Below are 26,742 nucleotides of genomic sequence, written 5' to 3' on the forward strand. Positions count from 1 at the left end.
ACAAAAGTCACTACAAAGCAGTGGTGACTCTACAATGTTTTGTCTGCCATAAAATCAAGCCCAATCCATTCTCACCAGTTTCCTAGGGAGTGGCACTGAGATGGACACTCAATCACTGTGCACTTTTTTAATATATTTTTTAATTGAAAGATAATTGCTTTGCAGAATTTTGTTGTTTCTTCATTCTGCACATGTAGGTCCTTGCGTCTTTGTGCTGAATCCCAGAGCCCCAGTGGCAAGCTCTTCTGTGTAATCGCTCAGGACAACTGGACCATGAGTGCCTTGTCAATTTTTAAATGCCCAAGTTCCCTGCAAGGCAGCATTTAATCATGAAGCACTCCAAAATATATGACAGAGGGGAGGGCTGGGAGGAGGTGGGAGGGGAATGGAAAGGGAGTTTTCCTTCTTCCAACACTAAACCAAAGGGATTTGGAGCACAGATGGCATCTGCAGTCCTTCTGGACAAGCTGTGAGACAAGGACCATGGTCAAGGTAACCAGCTTCCCTCTCTTATTGTTTGGAACATGCATTTCATGGCTGTTTTGCTCCCGATTCTTTTGAGATGTGCCAGTCTCATCCATTTGCTGTCCTCACTAGTCTGTGTTAATCCTGAGGTTTTGCCATTAACCTATGTTGATGGAAGAATCACAGAAAATTGGTAGAAATTAATTATTGAAAAGTATAGATTTTCAATCTGTATATTTCCTAGTGGTCTGAGCCTGTGTCTGAAGCCACACACTGTCCCTTTTTTAGAGACTGAAGATTCCCCTCGTCTTGGGGCTTGTCAGTAGATGCAAAGATGGAACGTGTCTGTGGCCGCTATTTCCTCTCCACGATCCCCTGAAGGAAACCACTGCCAAATTAAACTGTTCTTCTAAATCAAGAGCAAGGCATTTTTAGGGGGAAGAATAAAATATGTAGTGAAGGGTATGGCAGTGTGGGTGTTGAAGACAATTCTTGAAGATTCTTGAATGGATTCTCATTCAGTTATCAAGATAATCGTTGAATGAGGTTCCTTGAGTCTGTCCTTGGTAGACACTCCTGGGAACAGCGTCTTTGGACTTCATTCCAAGCTCTTTTTCTTCTCTTTTCAAAACTTTTTATTTTATATTCGAGTATAACTGATTAACAATGCTGTCATAGCTTCAAGTGCACGGCAGAGCGACCCAGCCATCGTATACGTGTATCCATTCTCCCCCAAATTCCTCTCCCGTGAAGGCTGCCACATAACACGAAGCAGAGTTTCTCGTGCTATACAGTAGGTCCTTGTTCGTTATCCATTTTAAATATAGCAGAGTGTACATGTCCATCCCAAACTCCCTAACTATACCTTCCCCTTCCCCTTCCCCCTGGTAACCATAAGTTCATTCTCCCAAGCTCTTTTTCATTCTCTGCTTCTCAACTTCTTAAGTTGGTTGTCACCTTAGTGCTGCTACAGAGTGGCTGGACTGTGGTGAGGGATTCATGACTCTTATTTTGGAATAACCTGATGAATAATTTGTGAATAGGTATGATTTTAAATGGATTGAGGGTAAAATAAAAATCTGGATGTGATGGGATAGTGGCTAAATCTCAAAGTTATATGGGGTCGAAAATAAAGTTGTCAAAAATGTAGAATTGCCCGAATCCTTAGTTCCATCTTTATACAGAAGAATGGATGAAGATGTTGTACCTTGAAGTCTATTTCCTATTCAAGCAATGGATATAAAAATAGAAAGGGTAACTAATTAAGGGTAGCAGAACAATGACAAAAACAAATAGGATTTTCAAAACTAAAAAACAAGATGACAACATTCTTTTGGGGGAAGAAAAGGGGCTCATAATGACTTCCATATCTGTCAATATAAGATCACCCCCGCCCCCTTCCAGGTATCATGGCTTTTGAGTCCTCACCAAGGTCACCCAGAGTCGAACCAACAATTCTTGCTGGAGTTAATTTGTTGAGTGCTTTAAAAAAAAAATCTTATTAGCAAATTGCTTTACAGAAGCTGTTTTATCATACATTTTGCTTACTGGCTTCTATCTACATATGAATCTGGTGTATTTCTTATTGCCATAAAAAACTGCACTTTGTCGTGGCATGTACTGTTTTAGTCCCTGAAAATTATAAAGAACAAACTGTTATGATTCTAAGATAAAGTTGCCTGTTTAATGTAGAAAATGTTCAGCTGGAGATGATGAGAGAGGCAGATTTATGGGCCTGTCTTATTTAGCTATGGTTTTATTTACATCTCTTAAACTAAGCAGATTTGGGTCTGATTAATTCTGATGTAAGTGATTCCCCTTAGAAAGCTCAAGATGGTTTACTTTAGGAAGTGTCTGTCAGCAACTAAGTATGGGCTTCTTTTCCGTTCAGTATATATTAATATAACAGTACAAACTGCTTCGTAATGCAAAGTGTGAGACCTGTCAGATCTCTTTATTTTTATTAATAAATCAAATTCAGTCTGGCTCCATGCCACCACTCCCCAGCACTGAAACATCTAACTTTGGGACATTTTCATCTCACCCTTCTTTTAGGCTAAAAATGACAAGGTTGAGAGCTCCAGCCAAAGCCACAGGGGCTGCATTCATTCTGCAGCCACCCACTGGGTCTCCCCAGACACTGCAACTGCACTGGGCTGTGGGGCTGCACCTGCAGGTTCCTTGTCCACCCGCCAAGGACACCCTCCCTATGGCTCCAAGGCCAGAGCACTCAGTGTCCCGCCTCCATGGGTACCACACAGCCACCCTTCATTTGAGATTCTCTCAGTTCAGGCATAGTGGATGGAAGCTGCACTCAGATCTCCACCTCTCTCAAAACCCATCACTCTATTTCCTCTCCAAGGGTTGCAGCATCCCAGTTGGTTCTCTGTCCTCCTACCCTCAAGAGCCCAGTGCCTCTATCTGCTCCCTAGGGAGCATCCTCTTTATCATTCATTAGTAGGATAAATGGGCTTTTCTGGTGGCTCAGATGGTAAAGAATCTTCCTGCAATGTGGGAGACCCAGATTCGATCCTTGGGTCAGGAAGATCCCATGGAGAAGGAAATGGCTACCCATTCCACTATTCTTGCTGGGAGATTCCCATGGATATATGCCCCTTTACTCCTCTCAGAGGAATCGAACACAGGGAAAAGTGAAAGTGTTAGTCACTCACTCATGTTTGACTCTTTGAGACCCCATGGACTGTAGCCTGCCAGGCTCCTCTCTCCATGGAATTCTCTAGGTATGAATACTGGACTGGGTTGCCATTCCCTTCGCCAGGGGATCTTCCTGACCCAGGGGTTGAACCTGGGTCTCCTGCATTGCAGGTGGATTCTTTACCATCTGAGCTACCAGGGAGGAAGACATCAAAACCTTATATAGCTTCCCTGGTGGCTCAGAGGTTAAAGTGTCTGCTTGCATTGCGGAAGACCTGGGTTCGATCCCTGGGTCGGGAAGATCCGCTGGAGAAGGAAATGGCAACCCACTCCAGTATATTCATGCCTGGAGAATCCCATGGACAGAGGAGCCTGGTGGTCTATAGTCCATGGGGTCGCAAAGAGTCGGACACAACTGAACCACTTCACTTCACTTCACTTCATAAATTAAAACCCATTTATAACTGAAAGGAGTATAAATGGTTTTTTTTTGTTAGATTGGAGCAATGAGGAATTTAACATGTGAGACATTATTATATGTCAGATAAGTGCCCAACATTTTGTTTGTATTATTTAAGTAAATCCTCGTAACAACAACAACAACAACAAATACCTCCCCACTACCTTTCCCTGACGACAAAACCAAAGATTACCAGCAGGAACATCTGGTGATCGCCTAATCCTTTTTCTCAACCAGATGCACACTAGCTCAGTGGCTTAATCACGTTACTATCTGATGCTTGTTCAGATTATCCCCAATAAGCGTTTTACTATAATAAGGTCCAGCTGAAATAAACATCATCGCTTCAGCGCCTGCTCCAGGCCACTCCTGGAGCCGAGCTCGCCCAAGGCTGCTTGGAGAAAACTCCTAAGGGCTGGTCGCGCCCATTGTGTTGGAGGAAAGCAGCTCCATGGAGTTTAGGGAGCCTCAGGGGAGGGCGCTGATCTCGGATCTCAGATGAGTCTCTAACATCAGGCTCCACGCCTGTGTGTTTTATTACAGATGGGGCTCCCGAAGGGCTTCTCTAGCCAACGGACATGCCTATCTGCCGTCCTCAACATGCTATCACTCAGCCTCTCCACAGCATCCCTGCTCAGCAACCACTGGTTTGTGGGCACACAGAAGGTGCCCAAGCCCCTGTGCGGGAAAGGTCTACCAGCCAAGTGCTTTGACGTGCCGGTGCCCCTGGATGGGGGCGGCAGCAACGCATCTTCCCCGGAGGTGGTGCACTACAGCTGGGAGACCGGGGATGACCGCTTCACCTTCCATTCCTTCCGGAGCGGCATGTGGCTATCCTGCGCGGAGATCATGGAAGAGCCAGGTAGCTGCCTCGCCCCCGGCCGCCTGATTTCTTGTCCTCCCCGGCAGAGGGAAGTGTGTAGTCCTCGTTCACACCGGCAGGGCTCACCCCTAGCCTCAGCGTCTCCCCCTTCTCCATTGTATCCCTTCCACATCAGACTCTTCTGTCATAAGGCCCAAATTCCATCCATCTGGCATTTCACCTCCAGACACTCGCTGGTTTCAAACAGCATCTCCCTTCAACAGTTTCACGCAGACTTTGAAGGTTATGAGACTTCCCATTCCTGCCAGCTAGAGTTGCCATTTAGAGACAAAACAAGGAGAGTATCGTAGAAAAAGCCTGGGCTCTGACCAGCTGGAACCTTACAGGAACAACTTCACTCCTACAGGCTTTGATTTTCTCATTTGTGAGATGCAGGCATCAGAGTAGATGGCCCCTAAAGCATCCCAGAAGCGTGTTCTCATTCTAAGTGTTATTGTTGCCACTGAAAAGGCAGGGCAAGTGAAGCCCCGGGAGGATAAATACATCGTGGAAGTTCTCCCCAGAGGAGCCGCAGACAGACCCTCTCAGGTCTCAGGTCACAGGCGTACACTCGCAAAGCAGGCGTGATGCCAGCATGTTAGGTAGGGGCTTGTCCTTGGGCAAATAGCAGAGGACGCTCCCTCGTCCCTGCTCAAAGCTTGCAAAGACCCCCCTGAGGTGAGGTTTTCCTAAAGCCCAGAACTGTGTACAATTTGCAGTCTACAGCTTCTCCCAGTTTGGGCTAAGGTGAAAAGGAGATTGGAAAGGATTATAAACTCTTGGGTATTTCCATTTATTTTTACATTTTTAATTAATTCATTTATTTTAATTGGAAGATAATTACTCTACAATATTGTAATGGCTTTGGCCATACATCAATATGAATCAGTCACAGGCATACATGTGTCCCCCCAGCCTGAAGCCCCCACCTTCCTCCTCATCCCATCCCTCCAGGTTGTCACAGAGCATTGGCTTTGGTTGCCCTGCATCATATATCAAATTCCCACTAGCTATCTATTTTACATGTGGTGAAGTGTACATTTCCACATACATGTAAAGTACAGAGTTTTGGACTCAGTGGGAGAAGGAGGGGATGGGATGATTTGAGAGAATTCCATTTATATTTATTATTGTGCCATTTAGCACTGCTGTGACTCCAGTCCAGGAAACAATTTAGAGCCACTCAAGCCAGCAGCAGGAGCAGGAGGAGCTGGGGAACCAATGCTGGAAACACCCCCTGGGTGACTCGGGGAGTGTCCTCTTCATAATCAGGACTTGAGGCAGAAATTAACCTTGGATGACTCTGGCCTATTTTGTTCATCCATCCTTGCATCCTTTCCTGCTTCCAAAGAGACATTTATGGGCTGCTTCCCATGTGCTGGGCAGGCCCCCAGGATGCAATTAGGAAAAGCCTGTGTCCCTCCGACCAGGGCAGCAGCTCACCACCTTGTACCTTGTCTATTTCAGGGGAGAGGTGCCGAAGTTTCCTTGAACTCACACCACCAACCGAGAGAGGTGAGAAAGGACTACTGGAATTTGCCACGTTGCAAGGCCCACGTCACCCCACTCTCCGATTTGGAGGGAAGCGGTTGATGGAGAAGGCTTCCCTCTCCTACCCTCCCTTGGGGCTTGTGGCAAGTATGTGGGTTTGATGAGAAATTTAGTTGCCATTGAGTTGGGCCTCTGGGGATCTAAACTGTACTGTGATCTCCTGCTTTTCTTTTCTTCTGAGCCTCACAGAGTGACACTAACTCCCACTAGGCTGATTCAAACTCCCACCTGGCTGACACTCATCCCTAGGCAGGAATGCTAAAAAGCAACAGCAGGGACAAATAAAGTTCCCAAATAGAAATCTACCAACAGCTCTAACCTACTCCTGTTGCCAAGTAACCATGTAGAAAGCTTGAATTTTTCCTTTTCCTTTTTTTTTTTTTTTTTTTTTTGCATTTCAGTAACTTTACTGAAAGGTATATATCCCTTAGTATCAAAACATAATGATAGTTGGTTAGGTTACCTCTGCCAATGCAAAATTAACACTGATGTTATACATTTTTTTGTAACATAGAAAGAAAGGAGTCAAGGAGGAAGAAGAGAAACAAAAGAGATGGTTCCAGAATTAAATTTTTTTAAGAAAAGAAACAGAAATAAGTAGCAAAAGTTACATCCCTAAAAGATTTGGTGGAAATTGGATGATTTCTCCTCCACTCTCCCTAAGAGTACTTACAGTGAGTTAAGCATGGTTGATTGTGTATGGGATACTGAGTAGAGTGAGAGCTGATAGCCAAGAGCCCCCTGGTCAAGGACTGTCCCAGCTGCTGTCAACTCTGCCTTCTCATCTGGTGCTAATGAGGCTCTCCACTCCTCATGGGCAGCAACTGTTCACCGCTCGTTCAGTTATTTAATTGCCAGGGTGAGGGTTCTTCTTCCTCTGGTTTCTGCAGAGATCCTATGGTTATCACTGGGAGCCCAGTTTGCCTACATTGGACTTGAACTCATCAGTTTCCTCCTGCTACTAATGGACTTGCTGTTCACGGGGAACCCTGGCTGCAGCCTCAAGCTGAGCGCCTTTGCCGCCATCTCCTCTGTCTTATCGGGTGAGCAGAGTCTCAGGAGCTACAGAGGGGGTGGGTGTCCCCTGTTGCCTTTGAAGCCCAGCCGGCAGCTGGAATCTCTGTCCTAAGGGAAGGAAGGAGCCCCAAAGAATGCTAAAGAATGGAGGCAGGAGATACAGCACAGGCATCTTTAATTTTAAACTGAAACAGCATGCAAAATGCTAGATTACATCATTACGTACTTTGCAAAATCATTTCTCTCTGGGTTCTTTCTACTTGCAAGTTTTCTCATTATATACAATACGGTTTGGTTTATTACTTCTGAGTCATGCACACAGCTTTGCCAGACTCTGTTGGATCAAGTAAGAGATGCCTGTAGATCAGTGGTCCCCAAGCTTGTTGGCACCAGGGACCAGTTTTTTATGGAAGACAAATTTTCCACAGATGGAGGCAGGGGATGGTTTGGGGATGATTCAAGCACATTACATTTATTGTGCACTTTATTCAGATCCACCTCAGATCATCAAGCATTAGACCCCAGAGGTTGGAGCCCCTTGTGTAGATGATGAAGGAGAGGAGGGTTCACATTAGGGATGCAGATGGGAAAGACCTAAAGGGAGGAGCAGCCCAGCATGCAGCATTGACTAGAAATGTTCCCATAGCTCAAAACCTAACATCTGGGGAACCAACAGCAAACACGCCTTCAAGGAGGGAGCCCCCAGCGCAGGGTAGCCCTGATGCCAGATAGGGAGTACGATTTGCTCCCAAATCGTATTCCCTATAGATAGATGGCAGTGCCAGCCTTTCTCTAAGGGTGCTGCCTCCCTGTATCTTTTGCAGGCCTTCTGGGGATGGTGGGCCATATGATGTACTCACAAGTTTTCCAGGCAACGGCCAACTTGGGTCCAGAAGACTGGAGGCCACACGCTTGGAACTACGGCTGGGCTTTCTAGTAAGTGCTTATCACCTCCGCCACCTTTCTCTTCTTCCCCAGTCCACCTCCACTAAATGGCAGCCCTCAACTAGGCGCTTGCTGTCTGTCCTCCTTCCTTCTCTCCATCCCTCATCCCAGACACCTGTCAATCATCCAGAGGGCTGGACCAGCAGGCCATACCCATTCTCTCCCCACCTTCCAAGGAGAGGGACAGAGTGGATTCCTCCAGCTTATTTTTCATGAGGACATTGTCAAGTTTTTCTGCTGATAAAGCTATTAATAAGTGCTTCTACACCTGACATGTAGGACGTCCTAGGGAAATGAGACTGATTTTGCATGGTTTATGGAAGTGAGGCTCTACATTTTATATATTCTGTTGCCCATAAAGTTCATTCAGATTTTTTCATAAAATCTTACAGAGAACCCTGAACAAACTTTTCAGCCAACCCAATATTTTATGATTCAAAATACTTGGGAGACAGAGAAATGAAGAAATAGCCTTGAAATCTGGATTCCATTTCTGTGAATGGCTGCCCACTCTCCTCCTATAGTGAATAAGTTCATCCTGCCTCCATTCTTATTCCACCAAACTGTGTTAGAAATGAAACAGTCTCCCTCTAACCCTTAAAGAACTAAGGGTTCAGTTAGTTTAGACTTCTCTTATTATAAAGGAAGCAGAGACCATGATGAAACACTTACAGTTCAAGGGTAACATCCCCTTTATGTGGGTTTCTCAGCTTCTCCCTTGAGGGACACTCTCCATTCACTACACAGATGTTAACTTAGATCTTCATGAACCATCTGGACTGAGTGCTAAGCACTTACCAGTGCTGGAAAGACAGTACCAGACTTGAATTTCTGTGCCGAAGAGGCACATGGAAGCCTATGCCTGTCTGTCACAGGATCCCATCCCCTTTCCTCGTGGTATAATATGGGCTATTAGATTCGGGGGTCTCTCATCTTTCCATCAGCCAACCCTATCACAGTTTAGCTCATTTTCCAGACTCATCATTTCTCAGCTTTTGTCCATTTTTTGAGCCATTCTTGGCATTTCAACTGCAGGGCTTAGACTTCAAAACTCCCAGCAAAGTATCTTTGTCCGTCACAGGCAGCAGAGGGGAACACACAGCAGTGGCGTGTGGCCTTCCACCGTCACGGCCTCATGAAATCCACCCCCCAACAATGCCCCCTCAACTCCTGGTGTCCCGGGCTTCCCACGATTGTGAGACACTTAGGGGTTTGACTTTCCTGGTTCTGAGGAGTGTGTTTGAATGGTTCCCTGGTGTCTTTTTCTCTTTGTTGAATCCGTCCAGCTTCTCTTCCATCCTTTACAAATTTCTTTGATCCAAGAACCACACTGTTTGCATTGTAGGCCTTGTTTCCACTGGAGAAGTCTATACTAATGCCTCTGGATGTGTACTCAGGGTTTCCTGAATGCCTCCCAGAGGCTCAACTCTGGAGACTCTATGACAGCTAGGGTCACAACTAGGGAAGACAGAACAGCTATCTGAGTGCAGGAAAATCTTTGGCAGGAAATATGTGTGTGTCAGGCTTCCCTGGTGGCTCAGATGGTAAAGAATCTGCCTGCAATGCTGGAGACCAGGTTCAATCCCTGGGTCAAGAAGATTCCCCTAGAGAAGGGAATGGCTACCCTCTCCAGGAGACTGGCAGACTATAGTCCATGGGATTGGACACAACTGAGCGACTCACACACACACACAAACACACACACACGTCAGGGAAAGGAAAGAGGTAGTGCATTGGGCTGCGTGTACTGTGTCAGCTGAGCTATAGGTCTGTGGAATTGTTGAGATTATATGAGGGTCTGCAGCTTGGGAAAGTGCAGTAGTCCGAAAAATTGTGTGTGGTGGGGCAGGAGTGAGTGTGTGTATGTGTGTGTGTGTGTACACATATACACAGAGTTTCCCTGGTGGCTCAGATGGTAAAGAATCTGCCTGCCAATGCAGGCGATGCAAATTTGATCCCTAAGTGGGGAAGAGCCTCTGGAGGAGGGAAATGGCAACCCACTCCAGTATTTCCTTGAAAATCCCATGGACAGAGGAGCCTGGCAGGTTACAGTTCATGGGATCGAAAAAGAGACAGACACAACTTAGTGACTAAACCACCACACACACAAACCTACACACAGATAAAACAGGCCGCCACCGCCAGGTATAAAAGAACGAATCGGTGCAGTAAACTCCTGACTTTAACACCGTATAAATCATGGTTTTTTACTACAAAACATTCAGAACTTACCCTAGGACAGACCAGATTCAGACCTCTTGCCCACTGCTCTTTATCTACATGTGAAAGGTGACACCCTCATGTTCCTAAATCCCTAAGAGGCATCCCCTAGTTGACTAGTAGGAAGGGACCTTGGTATTTTCCTTTCAAGCCCGTAAGAAAGTGTCTTTCTTTCCCATCTTCCGTGTCTGTGTCCCTAGCGCGGCCTGGGTCTCCTTTACCTGTTGCATGGCATCGGCGGTCACCACCTTCAACACCTACACCCGGCTGGTGCTGGAATTCAAGTGCAAGCACAGTAAGAGCTTCCGTGGAGCCCCAGACTGCCGACCGCATCACCACCAGTGCTTCCTGCAGCAGCTGGCGTGCACCGCCCACCAGGGGGCGCCCGTGACCAGCTACCCCCAGTTCCACCGTCAGCCCATCCGCTCCATCTCCGAAGGGGTGGACTTCTACTCAGAACTACATGACAAGGAACTTCAACGAGGCGCCAGCCAGGAGCCCGAGGCCAAAGCAGCTGGCTCATCTGTAGAAGAGTGTTAGGAGTTAGGGGGTTTGGAGAGCAGGCCGAAGCCCTACCTTACACGTTGCTCTGTGATCAACACGTGCTCAAGCCACAGTCTGTTTCCTGAGTGTGACTTCCAGAGGTTAAGAACAAGGGTATTGAAAGTCTAAGTCCAAGGGGTGCACGCCCAGATGCCCAGTGCCCTGGCTCCCTCTTCCATCACAGCTCAGTCTCACCGCCCCCACTCCACCGCCCCTCACCCCACATCTCACTCATTCAGAAGTTCTTCTCGATTCGATTGGTCATTATGTGCCAGGTTCTGGGAGATTAAAAAAAGGAGTAAAGCAGAGATCCTGCCCTTTAGGGGCAATCAGGCTGGTCAGGAGAACAGAGATGGGTGGTTGATAGGGGCTCGGCTCAGCTGAGGCGCACTTGACTTTAAAGCCACACACTGGCAGGCAGTACTAGGAGCTATGTATGCCATGTAGAGCGGAGGTCCTCCACGCTGCCTGCCACAGCGTCCTGCACCCGTGTGGTAAGGACCACATCACACTATGTTAATTACACATTATCCTTGGAGAGACCAGGAGACCAGGACACATGAGAAGGCTCCCACAGCCTGCAGGGACAGGCCACCCCCAAAACAGCCCCCCTGAAGTCCCCTGGTGGCCTCATGCTTAGCAGGCCAGGCTTTTGGTGCCATGGCCTGGGTTCAGTCTCTGGACAGGGAACTGAGATATCCGACAAGCAGTGGGTGCAGCGAAACAAAAACAAAAAAACCAGCCCACCGAGGCCACACGGACAGGACAGCAGTTCCCCAGTGGAGAACCCAAGGGACGCTTCCCCAGAGACCAGGCTGCAGCTGACACTCCTGAGACCCCGGCTCACGTCCACACCCTCGCCCCTTCCCTCTTCCATCAGGGAGAACACACCGTCCTTGACGGCTGGGAATAATGTGAGCAGCACACACGTACGCTTCTATACAGTGTTTATTTGTTCTGTAACAATTCACATTTTAAACAGTGCTTCCTGACAACGTACCAGCTGGCTCTCCTTAAACACGGGTACTAAGGATGGCCATTCACATTCGAAGGGGCGGGGGGAAGCCACCGACCACACGAGGAAAGGCGGCAGAGACCCTCTGGGAGGGGATGGTGGGGAAGATGTTATCTAGGGTGGAGGGTTCATAAGGGACGTAAACAGGAGATGCTGGGAGAAGGAACAGCCTTGTGTTCTCAGAAGTCAGTACCGTTTCTAAGTAGTGGTTGATGGGCTCTGCTGGCACCCCGAGTGGAGTGCAGGGGAGGAGAGGAGCCCTTCCTGTCTTAGACATCTGGTCAGGGGGTTGCCTGAGAAGAGAAGGAAGTTCAGGGACATGTTTGACAATAGCCCAGCACCCACACCAGTCAGATGAAGCTTCCTCGATCTTCATCCATCATGTACACCCCACTGTACTGGCTGCAAGAGAAAGAGGAAACCTGTGTCCTGCTGTTTTAGCCAGAGAGAGATTCAAAGTGATCAAGGTCAAAACAGTCTCTGTTAAGTTGGTTTGCAAACACACCACAAAGAATTCAGGGACTTTTTTCCCCCTGACTGCTACTGATGTATTTCTGGGACACGCCCAGCATAAATACACTCTCCCGCCCTCAACAGTCCCTCTCAAACCAGATCCTCAGTAAACAACTCTGCATTTGACTCTTGCCCACAGTGGGTGGCTTCCCAGGAAGCGTCCATGTGGCAGGGCCCCAGGTGGCCCAGCCCCAGGCCACATGATGGCCACTCAGGCTTTAGGTATTCAGCTGACTGTGAATTAGTCCTTAGAATTCTCTCCTAGACCAAACTTGATCCTACATCCTTCTAGCCAGGCAGATTAAAACCCTAGAAGTGAATCTGGAATCAATCCCTTGCTCCTGGATATCTTCTAATTGTTCCCCTAAGTTTACAATAAGCTGGACCCATACATGCCTTTCAAAGAGCTAGAACCAAATTTGCTTTCAGAGGGGATGGGAGGGCAGAAACCTGGTTAAAAGACCAGTCTACAGGCTGGGCACCATGGTTGCTTAGAGCTCTGGCTACCAACTTTCTGTTAGGTCACAATGCCTACCAGTGGGCAATTCAGACAGATCCCTTTAAATCTGGCATCCCAACTTTCTGTAATCTCTGAAGTCAAGTAACCTATTAACACAAGCTAAAAAGACACAGGTTTAAGTCAAGAGAGAACCTGAGTGTACTCAGGGATGACTTATCAAAATTATTCCAGAACAAAAGTGGTTCTCCTCCGGCTCATGTGGGATTCCCTGCTGTATGAACAATGGTCTAGACGTTTAACAGAGAACCTGATAAAGTAACATATCCATACAGAAGAAGGAAGCGCTAGAGATAACTCTAAAGAATTTCACCACTTATAAAAGCTATAGTATTTACAGAGACATTTTCTCAAAATACTCTACTTCAAGGGTTCTACAAGGAAGAGGAGTGTACACGGCAGAATGTTTGCATGCTGGGCTCAAGGAGCCAGAGCCAAAGTCCTGAAACAGCTTGGCTCTCGCGCAAGCAAAGCAGAAATTTCCCTGAATAAAAGAGCAGAAAGGAAGACGCCCATGAGGAGAAGATGCTGAGAAAGCAGAGTGGAGATGAAAGGGGGCTGAGGCTGCCTGCCTCAGTTGTTCCTGACTTGAGTTTTCCTCTAAGCTGAGGGTGGCATACACATAAGCACATCCGCAGTAAACACGATAAAAATGACCACGAGAGGCAGAACGATACCAACCGAGACATAGCCTCTGGACCTGGCTGGGGGAGGGGTGGAGGAGGGGGTATTTAAACCACTTTTGCTCCCTTTCCAATAGTCAGAATGGGAGGAAATTATTGCAAACAAAGCAATTGACAAAGGATTAATTTCCAAAATCTATAAGCAGCTCACAGCTCAACAGCACAAAAACAACCCAATCAAAAACGGGCAGAAGACCCAGACAGATGTTTCTCCAAAGAAGATATGTTATTGTTGTTCAGTTGCTAAGTCGTGTCTGACTCTTTGCAATCCCATGGATTACAGCACATCAGTCTTCTCTGTCCTCCACTATCTCCTTGCTCAAATTCATGTCCATTGAGTCGGTGATGCTATCTAACCATCTCATCCTTTGCCGCCCCCTTCTCCTTTTGCCTTCAGTCTTTCTCAGGAAGAAGACATACAGATGGCCTATAAACACATGAAAAGATGCTCAACAACCTCTGGGCCACCAGGGAAGCCCTCACTCATTATTAGAGAAATGCAAACCAAAACTACAACGAGGTGTCGCCTCACACCAATCAGGGTTAATCGTTATGGTCATTACACCTACAGAGAAGGAATATGTGAGGAGACGAGACAGGAGGCCTAAGATGAGGAAGAAATGAGAATTCTGGCTGGCTCATGCTATCCCCGTGTCAGTCTTTCTTGCTGCTGCCAAGGTCAGGGGCCAGGCGAGGTACCAGCAGGAGGGACTAGGAGAGAGACCAGCAGAGGGGGAATAGGGGAGAGAGGCTGAGGGGCCCTCCAAGTCAGAGGTGGGCTACCTGTCTCAAGAGGACCCAAACCAACAAGATGTGTTTCAGGCGGATGAGAACCTGGGCGCTTACGATGTGCGTATCTAGAGAAGGCTTCATCACCACATGAACAGACAGATACACGCTCAGGGCGTTAGGCACAGCAAAACGTTCCAGGGAAGGACTTCACTGGAATTTCCCAGCCAGGGTTCATACATTAGACAAACAGAAAATAAAACAGTAAGATTCACAGTTCCAAACTATCCACACAGAGTGCCTAGGAGAAGGGGTTAATTCAGGGGTCGGGCGGGCAGGTAAGATACCCCAGCCGAACGGATGGTGCTGTTATCGAAGAATTCCAAGTGCCTTTCAAAGTGCCTGGCGACGGTCATGCAGAGGAGGTGGAAGGGGCTGACAGAAGTCCTCCTCTCCAAAGCACTATGTTTACACCCGCTGGGGAGGGACAGTGCCACTCCGTTCACTTCTTCTGGAACTGAAGGGTCCAGCAGCCTAGATCTAGGGAGAAAAGGGCACGAATCAGTGACTTTAATTTTTTTCATGGTAGAGACATGGAAGGACTCTCAAGGTAGAATATCCCTCTATTTCCCTATCCTTTTGTTTCAGCCTCCAAAGTTTACAAGTGTCCCTCCAGAAAGGCCCAGAGACTGTATCTTTTTCCATGATTCATTCTTGAACATTGAACTAGGCTGTCGTATTGGCTAGGGCAGGGGGTGCGTTTTGAGCAAGACAACCAGTCCGTCCTACAGGAAATTAACCCTGAATAGTCACTGGGAGGACGGATGCTGAAGGTGAAGCTCCAGTACTTTGGCCACATGATGCGAAGAGCTGACTCACTGGAAAAGACCCTGATGCTGGGAAAGACTTCAGGCCAGGAGGAGAAGAGGCCAGCAGAGGATGAGATGGTTGGATGGCATCATTGACTCAATGGACATGAGTTTGAGCAAACTCCAGGAGACGGTGAAGGCCAGGGAAGCCTGGCATGCTGCAGTTCATGCGGTCAAAGAGTCAAACACAACTTGGCAATTCAACAACAACACTAAGAGTTCTTCACAGCAGGTAACTGCCACAAGCCCTGCACGAGGCTGGCATCACCAGCCTTACCCAGGAAAGACCTGAAGTAACAGCAAAAGCTATGACCCCACACTTCCAAATGTCTCCTCTAAGAGAGAGGGTACCATTTCCAGCTCAGAACAACCAAGCAATAGTTCAAGGTCATCACTTACCCCTATGAAATAATGCTGGTCCAAAACAGCTATTTCCTGATACCTAGCAACTCAAGAAGGTGCCCACCCGCACCCCTGACCTTCTAAAGAGCAGACTTGGAGTTGGCTGTGTTTGCCCTTCACCCTCAAGAGTAACCACACACTTTCTTTCCCAAGCTTGTCACCTGGTAGGGAGAGTCGACGAACTTTATCCTCGAGAGGAATCTGCGCAGCTCCCCGCGGCCGATTTTGGGGGTGGTCTCCTCCAGCTGGACCATCTGGCCTTCCATCAGTGCCCACCGCAGACTGAGCTTGCTGACCACCAGGGGTGCCGGGTGCCCTTCAGAGCTGGGCCCTGTTGTCCTGGTAACGTAAAAGGCGTCTTTCCACAGGTCGTTGATCCCAACTGAGGCAGGATACAAAGGAGAGCAGTCAATGAGGACAGAAGACTTGGGCTCACAGGAGAGTGGCTGGGCTCAAGACTCATTCACCCATTTCCTCCTCTGCTGATTCATGCAAGACGTTTACTGAGTGCTAATCAACACAAGGGACCGACTAGACTATGGGTGCACACTGGTGAGCAGCTGGTGGCCAGCAAAGCGGCAAATCCTCTGTTTCTATACCTGCGCTTCTCCACAGCGGCTACCTTTTTGCACTTAATAATTTCTTTATCTTGGCTGTGTTGGGTCTTCATTGTGTCTCGTGGGATCTCTCATTGAAGCACACAGACTCTCTGGTTGTGGCGCACAGACTTCAGTAGTTGTGGCACAGGCTTAGTTGCTCTGTGGCATGCAGAATCTTAGTTCCCTGACCAGGGGTCGAACCCATGTCCCTTGCATTTCAAGGTGGATTCTTTACATTGAGCTACCAGGTAAGTCCCAAAGCTGCTTCTGAGAAAGCCCAAGATCAGGAAGTGAGGGGACTGGCCAACTGCGGTAGAAAACGGAGCACAACAAATTAGAAATTCTGGTAAATCCTAGATTGTCAGTGCCTCGTGGCCTAATCTCTGTACCAAGTTAGTGTTTATTCTGCCTCATCTATAAACCAGGTGTTGCAATAAAAATGGTCTTGATTCTTAATTACCATTACATAATGTTCATTGGAACAATGATTGGTTCAAAATTGGGAAAGGAATACAATAAGGCTGTATAACTGTCACCTTACTTATTTAACTTATATGCAGAGTACATTATGCAAAATGCAGGGCTGGATGAATGATAATCTATAATCAAGACTGCTGGGAGGAATACCAATAACCGGAGATATGCAGATGACACCCTAATGACAAAAAGCAAGGAGGAGCTAAAGAGCCTCTTGATGAGGTTAAAAGAGGAGAGTGAAAAAGTTGGCTTGAAACTCAACATTATAAAAACTAAGATCATGGCATCTGGTCCCATCACTTCATGGCAAAAAGAAAGGGAAAAAGTGGAAAGGGGAAAAGTGGAAGCAGTGACACTGGGCTCCAAAATCTCTGTGGACAGTGACTGCAGCCATGAAATTAAAAGATCCTTGCTCCTTGGAAGGAAAGCTATGACAAACCTAGACAGTGTGTTAAAAAGCAGAGACATCATTTTGCTGACAAAGGTCAGCACTGTCAAAGCTATGGTTTTTCCAGTAGTCATGTATGGATGTGAGAGCTGGACCATAAGGAACGCCTGAACACCAAAGAACTGATGCTTTTGAACTGTGGTACTGGAGAAGACTTGAGAGTCCCTTGGACTGCAAGGAGATCAAACCAGTCAATCTTAAATGAAATCAGTCCTCAATATTCATTGGAAGGACTGATGCTGAAGCCGAAGCTCCAATATTTTGACCACCTGATGCCAAGAGCTGACTCACTGGAAAAGACCCTGATGCTGGGAACGATTGAGGGCAGAAGGGGCAGCAGAGGATGAAATGGTTGCATAGCATCACTGACTCAGTGGGCATGAATTTGAGCAAACTCTGGGAGCTGATGATGGACAGGGAGGCCTGGTGGGCTGCAGTCCATGGGGTCACAAAGAGTTGGACACAACTTGGCAACTGAACAACCACATGAAACATCACTTGCCAATGTTAGTGGTTATGAGTGGTCAGACTGCAGGTGACTTTTCTTCTTCCCTTTTCCTCTTGGCTCCAGTTTCCATGCACTGGGCATGTGCAGTAAGAAAGTCTCTATGGAGACTAACCCACTCCAGTATTCCTGCCTGGCAAATCTCACAGAGGAGCCTGGGGGGCTACAGTCCACGAGGTCGCAAAGAATCCGACGTGACTGAGCCTAAACAAATGCCCTGAGGAAATATCCTGCCTCTGTTTTATCCTTTGCAGTGAGTTCTGGCTCCTAAGCTCCTACAGGGTTGAGAAACTACTCTGATTTGTATTCCCAGCACTAGGCGCAGTGCCTGGCCCATGGCTGACGACAGGTAAACGGCCGCTGAAACATTAGCTCCCTGAACGCTTGGGGATGGGATAGCACTGCCCGGTAGCTTCTAGCATTCTAGAATGTTCGGGGACTGTGGGTCCTCACCCTGTGAGCCAGGTACAGCCTCAGAGGGCACTCTTGGGCAGTGGCCCCAGGCGCCATGGTACCAAGGGAAATGCAGGGAGCCGCTCAGGGCACACGTCCTGCTCTCATCCACAGCACACACCTCATCCCCCTCACCCGGCCAGCACGTCCCCTCCCCTCCTCTGCATCACCCCCAGGGACTTACCCTCTGAAGCTGTCACAGTGCCAGTGGCATTGGCCAGATCCAGGAGGATGGAGGGGAAGGTGGGATGCAGGAGGTATAGGTGGTGAAGGCTGGGTGGCCCAGTTCCCAGGACAACATCCTGATGATGAGAAACAGGGAGAGCAGAGGTCAGTCCACATTCCCTTGTACAACGTTGCTCAGATGAAGGGACGGCAGAGATGGTGGGGGTTACTCATCTACTATGAGGCCAAGCCCCGATCCCACTCCAGGGCATGTATGAGTGAAACTCCACATACGAGAGACATGTCATTTCAAATCTCAAAACACTGGCTAAACACTAACTTCATCAAACCACCAGAGCTGGAAAACGCTTTCTCCCTCATAGGAAACAGGAAGGAAGAAAGAAAATAGGCATGCCCCAGGAGAGAAAATGATGGAGCCCTCACAGTCTGGTGCCTCGGCGAGTATCAGGAACAGTTCTTCCCTGGCAGCAGGAGGGGCTTGTCAAGGGAAAGCCTGCTTATAAAAACACGGTGAACCAAAGACTCCTGCTTTTACTGGATAGCAAAGCCAACTGCAAGTGTCAAGCTAAAAAATAAATTCATGAAAATCTTATCTATTCCTGAAATAAATAAAGACATGGATCAGACACTCATTAATTACAAAAACAAAAATCCCAAGATCTCATTGTCAGTCTCCTGACCCCCTAAGGCAGATGCAATGCACACTGGAACTTTCTTCACCATCTGACTGCATGCAAGGTTGATATTCTGCAGACACAACGCCGTACAGCACAGGAACCCCGTGAATGGGTACCCAGTGCCTCCCCTCCCGGGAGTGAGTGTCAGCCCTGCTCCTCCACGGTCAGCAGGGGAGGGGTCACTTGGGCGGGAAGCTCACAACCCCGCTCCCACCAGTACCCACAGAGCATAAGAGGGACTTCCCATATCCAGGATCCCAGCACCATGGGCAGCTCACATGACAAGAAAATAGCTTATTCATGTCACAGACACCTAAGTTACCAGGGGAGAAGGCTAGGGCGAAGGGATAGTTAGGGAGTTTGGGACTGACATGTACACACTGCCATATTTAAAATGGATAACCACGTGTGGCTGAGTCCCTTTGCGGTCCACCTGAAACTATCACAACATTGGTAATTGGCTATACTCCAATATAAAAAGTTATTTTGAAAAAAAAAGGATAACCAAGAAGGGTGTACAGTATAGCACAGGGAACTGTGTTCAACATTCTGTAACAACCTAAATGGGAAGAGAATTTGAAAAAGAAGAGATACATGTATGTATATATAACTGAATTTCTCTGCTGTACACCTGATACTAACACATTATTAATCAACTATGTGAAAGGGAAAGTGTTAGCTGCTCAGTCAAATCCCACTCTCTGCAACCCCAAGGATTGTAGTCCGCCAGGCTCCTCTCAGTCCATGGGACTCTCCAGGCAAGAATACTGGAGAGGGTTCCTGTGCCCTTCTCCAGGGGATCTTCTCGACCCAGGGATCGAACCCGGGTCTCTCGCATCTCCTGCATTAGCAGGTGGGTTCTTTACCAGTAGAGCCACTCCAAAAATTTAAAAAAAGAAAGAAAGAAAGGACATAGCCAACGTCCCTCCTCACTGCCTACAGAATGGAGCCCAAACTCCTTCGCATGAAAACCATGTAACCTAAATCAGCCTTTCCCAGCCTCCTATGATTATCTGCCTGCACATCCATGCTCCAAGAAGGTCTGTGAAACAAGCTCACACTTCACCAGGCTTTACCTGTCCTTGGCCAATTTCATTTCCCCTTGGACATCATCCTCAAGAGCCACTCTTCCACATTAAAACACTTGTCACGAGGTCTCCAACTCGATGCCACCTCTTGCGTGAAAAGCTCCCTAATCGCCTCCCCCCTCCACAAAATGAAGACCCTCCTCCTTTGGTGCTTCCATCTAAACTTTGTATCTGCACCCCCTTAGAGCATTTGTAGCCTGCTTTTGTTTTGTGCTTGTTTGTAGTTGCTTACATTTGACAGTCATCTGGTCTGAGTCCCTCGTTTTATTAAATGAGGAAACCAGGAAGTTAAATGTTAGGTAGAATGTCCACGGTCATACATTAGGGAACTTCAGAGTTAGGACAATCATCATTGGAAATCTGATCCTAAAGCGAGGGACTATATTAGCATCTGCATTAACAGATAAAGAGCGTGAGACTCAGAAAAGGTAAGTTCTAGAGTGCATGGCTGATGAACTCAGGACTCCCCCTCCGTCAGGCTCCCCATCACCCAGGATCATCTGCTTGTCCTCCAGATGGCAGCACTGTCCCCAGTTTATCCTGAGGTCCCTGGCACACAGTAGGTGCTGGTCAACTTGGGTTTAACTAAACTAAATCAGAGTGAGTCTTACTCAAAACCCCCTGGCACCCGGCAGGGGCAGCACGCCCATCTCCTCAACCCCATTAAAGCCCTTCAAGATAGTACTGAAGATGTTCTCAGGGCTTCCCTGGCGGCTCAGTAGTGAAGAATCTGCCTGCCAGTGAAGGAGATGTGGGTTCGATCCCTAGTCTGGGAAGATCCCGCGTGCCAGAGTGCAGTAACTGCTGAGCCCATGCACCACATCTACTGAATCTGTGCTCTCGAGCCCGGGAACCACAACTACGGAGTCCACGTGCTGCAGCTACTAAAGCCCGTACGCCCTAGGGCCCATGGGAAGCCACTGCAACTGAGAGCAGCGCCCACTCACTCCAACTGGAGAAAAGCCCGCACAGAGACGAAGACCAGCACAGCCAAAAATTAAGTAAGTAATTAAATCAAAAAGAAATCTGTTCTCGAATCTGCCTTCTGCACATCAGAACGTCTCTCCTGTGAACCCCCAGGGGAACCTTCATCTTCAGCCGATGGAGAGAGTCAGAGATGACTTAGCGACTAGAAACAACAACATGGTTTCCTCACAACACTGAGATGGTTTCTGCTGCACAGTGAAGCGAATCAGCCTTATGCACACACACACGCCCTCCCTTCTGGGTTTCCCACCCATCCAGGTCACTGTCTCTACCCACAACCGCTCCGAAGAGAGCAGGTCTAACAAGACCTCCAGACCCGGTCAGCCTCAAGAGCAGGTGCCATCTGACATTAGGCTCACTCACAGGATTGGGCGATGCAGCTGACAGCCCTTCAGCCCAGAAGAGGAAGACAGATTTCTGCTCCACAGTGGCTGCTGATGTAGCCGGAGTTTCTTTCATGTGACACGGGATGCTGTAACTCCACGTGACCAGGCCAGAGTCTCCGTCCACCACCATCACCTGCAGAAGAGAAGGCGATGAGTACGACCCATCCTCAGAGAGACAGCAAAACGCACAAACACAAAACCAGACAAAAACCCACAGACACGCAAACACCACACACATTAACAGAGCTTAAACCAGATGCAAACAATGGGGTGTTCAGGGAGCGTTATGTAACAACTAGGTCCAGGAGTCTGGGCAAGGACATGAACTTGGGCAAACTCTGGAAGACAGAGAGGGACATGGGGGCCTGGTGTGCTGCAGTCCATGGGGTCACAAAGATTCGGACATGACTTAGCAACTCAACAACAACAACCAGAAGTCTAGACAGAGCCTGAAGGACTGAAGAATTCCCGGTGGGAGGGGACATTACAAATCATCAAGGCCTCCTCTCATCGTCAGATGAGGAAACAGAGGCTCAGAGACAGGAAGTGACACCGATTACTCTGTACTTGGGGCGGTCCTGGGCAGAGCAGCCATTCCGCTGTGGAGGAGCTAAAACCCACGCCTCGTCTCTGTCCCTTCCTGCTGGTGACCATGGCCAACCACAGTTAGGGGAACACGATCAGGTGACAGCTCAGTCCTGTCCCCTGTGCTTTAGAGTCTCACTCTGCCATGTGCAACCTGGCAGGTGCAGCTCAGACCAAGGGGAGCCTCAAATTTATAAGAGCAAACTCTCAACAGGCAAAAAATAAATAAATTAAGAGAAAATTCACTCAGCTGTATCTCTCAAAAGATAATTAAGGGGAATTCAAAATCCCTGGCTGCATGCATACTTCCTCATCACCCCAAATCCCTCATACTGCACAGTTCTAGAACAAAACAGCTTCCCATCTGCCAAAATTCCAGGGACTTCCCTGATGGCTGAGTATGGCTGAGTGGGCAAAGAATGTGCCTGCAATGCAGGAGCTGCAGAAGACTTGGGTTCAATCCCTGGGTCGGGAAGATGCCCTACAGGAGAACAAAGCAACCCACTCCAGTATTCTTGACCGGGAAATCCTATGGCTAGAAGCATCTGGCAGGATACAGTCCATGGGGTCGCAGAGAGTCAGACACGACTTAGCGACCAGATGACAACAACATTGGTGACCTTGGAATATACTCCACCATACATCTCAGGGACTCTGAGCTCCTGAGTGGATCTGCCCTGCTTCTAGAAATGCAATTCAACTGCCAGGCCCTGATAACCTTTCCCTCCTTCATGAAGTCTTCCATGACAACCCACTGCCCCAGCTGACCTACCTTCTCTGAAATCTCAGTATATAAACTGAAGTGGTACATTTATTGGTACCAGCCTTTCCCCAGGAAGAGACTTCAGAAAGCACATGGACACTGAGAATCCACAAGGAACTGCTATACAAGGAGTAGGGCAGCGAGAAAAGCTTCTGCTGCTGTAGATGTTAGCACTGCATTGTGACTGTTCATTTTACCCATCCAGCTACACTTGGAGTTCTTGGAAGGAAGGGACCGTGTTTTAAGGTTCTTTCTATTTTTCATGATGCCAAGCGCAGGCCTGGACACCACGTTCATTCTGGATATATGTTCTGACTGATCTGCATCCCCAGGTTTTACCTTTTTCATCCCAACTCCATTTGGTATCTGCAGAAGGAAATCTATCGTCTCATCATCCGTGAAATACCCTGGAGTAGGCTGGCTGCAAGTGAAAGCAATGTGAGTGATAGGAAGTGAAGGACCAAAAGGGGAGAATGGGACCCCCCTCCCCGTGCACCGGCTCCAGATATTAACATCAAGCAATGGTTCCGCATGGTTTTGAGTGAGTAGAAGCACATCACTAACCTGTGCGGGCCTTGGAGGCCCAAGACCCAGGAAGGGGTGAGGTTCTGCCCCCGAAGCAGGACGAGGCCTTGTCTGGTTGTGATCAGGAGGTTGCTGCTGTTGGAATCCGGCGCCTTCACCATCTGGAGGAGCTCCACCCCATCGCTGAGTTAAACGAGAGACCCTGACAGTCTCAGCCTGGGGTGAAATTCCTGCCCATATATTCTGGCTAATCCTCTAAGTGCAGATGTCTGTACAGACCCTTGCATTAGTCTCCTACCAGGATCTTGTCTTGGGACTTTCCTGGTGGTCCAGTGGTTAAGACTCCATGCTTAAATTGCAGGTGACATGTGTTTGCTCCCTGGTAGGGGGAGTGAGATCCCACATGCTACATGGTGTAACCAAAAAGAAATTTTTTTCTTAAAAAGAGGGGCACTCTTGCTGTTTCATTTGAATCTCTTTTTCCTGGTTTCTTTAGAAATCAAGGAGCCCTAGAAAATTTATGCAATTTCAGAAGGAAAAGACAAGAAAAGTGCCCCTCACATTGGATGCTCTGAAAAGATAACAGAGCTGAGAACAATCACAGGGAAGGAGCCAGAGGTGGGGACAGGATGCCTGAAACTGTCATTACGCTTGGACAGCAGCTCATTCTCGTCGTTGCTGTTGTTGTCACTAAGTTGTATCCGACTCTGTGATCCCATGGACTGCAGCACACCAGGCTTCCCTGTCCTTCAGCATCTCCCGGAGTTTGCTCAAACTCATGTCCATTGAGTCAGTGATGCTATCTAACCATTTCATTCTCTGTCACCCCCTTCTCCTCCTGCCCTCAATCTCTCCCAGCATCAGGGTCTTCTCTAATGAGTTGGCTTCCCCCATCAAGGGGCTAAAATATTGGAGCTTCAGCACCAGCTCACACTCGACACTTCATCAAATTATTGGGTTTGTCAAAAAGTTCATTTGGGTTTTTCTGTCTGACTCTATGCGACCCCATAGATGGCAGCCCATCAGGCTCCCCCGTCCCTGGGATTCTCCAGGCAAGAACACTGGAGTGGGTTGCCGTTTCCTTCTCCAATGCGTGAAAGTGAAGTTGCTAGGACCACTTTATTTAACATCTGTCAAATGCACTGACACAATATGATACTGCCTAAGACAATGCTGGGTTTCCCCAGTGGCTCAGCAGTGAGAAATCCACCTACAATGCAAGTGACATGGGTTCAATCCCTGGGTCGAGAAGATGCCCTGGAGAAGAAAATGGCAACCTACTCCAATATTCTTACCTGGGATATCCCATGGACAGAGGAGCCTGGTGGGCTATAGTCCATGGGGTTGCAAGGAGTTGGATAGGACTGAGTCAGACACACCTAGCACTGAACAACAACAAAGAAAATGCTAGAAGATGATCTGAAGCTTCTGGTAGAAAAATAACAAAGAAAATTATTACCCAGGCCCAGGATGAAATGGATAACATCCACTGCATATGACAAATAACAAGCTTTTAGTTGAGAAAAAAATGAGGCAAAAAAAAAAAAAATAGATTTCGTGGATGTTATTTTTTTCCTCTGCCACAATGATTCTTTAAGAGAAAAACACAGGAATGCAGCAGGGCTGATCCTTTAGCAGAGTTTTACAAGCAGTTCTGTTAAATAAATCCCATTTCCCTACCTGAGGTTCCCCAGTCTCAACTGCCCTGCTCTGACTCCCACTCCAAATACCCTTCTCTGCCCGCTGTGTGCAAAGTGATCACCTACATACAGACATCAACACATTATGTTGCCAGGAGAAGAGCATTTCTAATTCCTTGCAACCAGATTAGGAGGTGGTCCACAAAGGCCAGGCACCATTTTTACCCCCAAACCTCTGCCCACGTGTCTGCCAGCCCACCAGACACCGAGATTCCAGGCAAGCGTGGGCTCAGGTCTCACCATGGCAGGACCAGACGGCTGCCCACCTGTAAACATCAATGAGCTCAGACAGGTTGACGGATCTCTGCTTCTCCCACTCAGGTTCCTCTATCTGCAGGGAAGGTGGTAAGTTGTCTCGATTTTGGGCCTGGATGAAAATATCCCGCAGGGCGACAGCCTGGATATTACCTAACAGCACAGAAGAACCAACATGGAGAAGCTGAACTCCATAGAACTTTCCCAGGGGGAGGACAGGAGTGGGAGACCCAGAGCCCGGGAGGAGGGATGGGTTCACACAGGGAGCCAGTAGGGAGGTGGCTAAGCAGATGCTGGACAGTCTTCTCATTGGAGAAGGCGGCCAGGGACAGCAGAGTGAATACCCTGTGGCAGGGGGTCCCCGGCAGAGGAGGTGACAGAGGGCTGGTGTTGGAGACTCCAGGCTTTCTCCCCATCGTCCAGGGAGACCACCACACACCCATGGGGACAGCAGCAAAAACGAGCCTCACTTCTTACCAAAGCCAAACAGGATGTAGGCGGCCCCGCTGGCAGTGATGTAAACCTGAGGGCCAATCAGGTTGCCCACTCCCACGATGTTGTACTTCACAGGTCGGCCCACGGGGCTCCCTGTCCGGCCAGACACCAGCAGAAAACACAGATCCTGCTGATACAGTGAAAGACCGGGGTTGAGTCCATAGAGACCCTGTTGTTACCGAATCAAGTCCTGTCTCCACAGTCATTCCTTCTCGTCAGCTAAGGGGTCAGAAACACCTCCCAAAGTTGAAAAGCCCAAGGCCACACCTGCTTTGCCGTATTTCCCAGGAAGTTAGAAAGTGAAGCAAATGCCGCATTCCCTTGTAAGATACAAGCCAAGGGCACCTGCATGGTGATTTGGGCAACTTCTCCAAAGTACAGCTGTTGCTGAGGAGCAGTCTCCTGAAGCACTGAACTCTAGCCTAGAGCTACATACAGGACCTACCAGTCACTACCCACCCCTATACCCATAAATCCCCAGCAGTATGTGGTCCCACAAGAATCAGTGCAGGCCATGTGCTCCCATTATAACACACATGTCTGGCCTGGCCACTATCAACCTCACTCGCAAGCAGACATCAGCAAACCTTTTCTGGGAAGGGCAAGACAGTAAACATTTTATGTTTTTCCAGCCAGGTAGTTTCCGTAGCAACTACTCTACTCTACTCTAGTGAAAAAGCAGCCATAGACAATATGTGAATGAATAGGTGTGACAATAAAACTTTATTTACAAAAACAAACAGTGGGCCCAACTTGGCCTGCAAGCCATGGTTTACCAACCCCTGCACGAGAGGGTTTTCTTTTGGGAATAGAGGCACTGGTTGAGAAATACAAGGACTACATTGCTGTCTTGATTTCAGTAAAGCTTTTGACTGAGTTTATTGTCATGAATACTTATGGACAAGATAAAGAGATATGGTTCTCAGTGTACCCCAGGAAGGGGCCAGTGCCAACCCAGAGGGAGTTTTGGTGGAATGTCACTTCACCCAGCTATTATCTTATTCCTATTGCTCATTCTTTTATCAAAGACATGAATGAATAGAATTCAGGTTTATCACAAAGCTGAGAGAGATAGCTAGTATGCTATATGACAAACTGAAAATTCCAAAAAGTCTTAGGCTGGAAGATGGGTCAAAATCTGAAAGAAAAAAATTGGCCCGTTAATTA

At 48.0% G+C, this 26,742-nt stretch overlaps 2 protein-coding genes across 5 annotated transcripts in view; one reads left to right on the forward strand and one right to left on the reverse strand.

Moving 5' to 3' along the window:
• The first annotated feature begins 423 nt into the window (after positions 1-423).
• GSG1 (germ cell associated 1) lies at positions 424-10,791 on the forward strand. Of its 2 annotated transcripts, none has more exons than XM_027965844.3 (6): positions 424-492; positions 4,124-4,442; positions 5,910-6,080; positions 6,884-7,036; positions 7,835-7,946; positions 10,376-10,791. In XM_027965844.3, exons 1-6 carry the CDS (start codon positions 484-486, stop codon positions 10,713-10,715), a joined length of 1,104 nt encoding a protein of 367 aa, XP_027821645.3. In that variant the 5' UTR covers positions 424-483; the 3' UTR covers positions 10,716-10,791. The 2 variants fall into 2 exon arrangements, with proteins under 2 accessions (XP_027821645.3, XP_060270196.1); XM_060414213.1 differs by having other exon boundaries at positions 5,910-5,957.
• An 857-nt stretch (positions 10,792-11,648) lies between these two features.
• Positions 11,649-26,742, reverse strand: part of FAM234B (family with sequence similarity 234 member B) — a 39,417-nt gene continuing 24,323 nt past the window's right edge. For 2 of the 3 annotated variants that reach the window (XM_060414211.1, XM_060414212.1), the window contains exons 6-12: positions 25,558-25,705; positions 25,092-25,233; positions 23,165-23,308; positions 22,940-23,021; positions 21,230-21,385; positions 18,113-18,230; positions 11,649-15,828 (exon numbers count right to left, since the gene is read on the reverse strand). In XM_060414211.1, the coding sequence (XP_060270194.1) occupies positions 15,569-15,828; positions 18,113-18,230; positions 21,230-21,385; positions 22,940-23,021; positions 23,165-23,308; positions 25,092-25,233; positions 25,558-25,705 (1,050 nt within the window). In that variant the 3' untranslated portion in view covers positions 11,649-15,568. The remainder of the gene's footprint in view (positions 15,829-18,112; positions 18,231-21,229; positions 21,386-22,939; positions 23,022-23,164; positions 23,309-25,091; positions 25,234-25,557; positions 25,706-26,742) is intronic. The other variant, XM_027967852.2, reaches the window with a different exon arrangement.

This window comes from Ovis aries, chromosome 3, assembly GCF_016772045.2.
Source record: "Ovis aries strain OAR_USU_Benz2616 breed Rambouillet chromosome 3, ARS-UI_Ramb_v3.0, whole genome shotgun sequence".
NCBI lineage: Eukaryota > Metazoa > Chordata > Mammalia > Artiodactyla > Bovidae > Ovis > Ovis aries.

Excerpts from the sequence above, each read along its gene's own strand:
- GSG1 (XM_027965844.3), top strand. Across the intron at positions 4,443-5,909 it reads GGAGATCATGGAAGAGCCAG|GGGAGAGGTGCCGAAGTTTC; the intron begins GTAGCTGCCTCG and ends TGTCTATTTCAG. Across the intron at positions 7,037-7,834 it reads CATCTCCTCTGTCTTATCGG|GCCTTCTGGGGATGGTGGGC; the intron begins GTGAGCAGAGTC and ends TATCTTTTGCAG.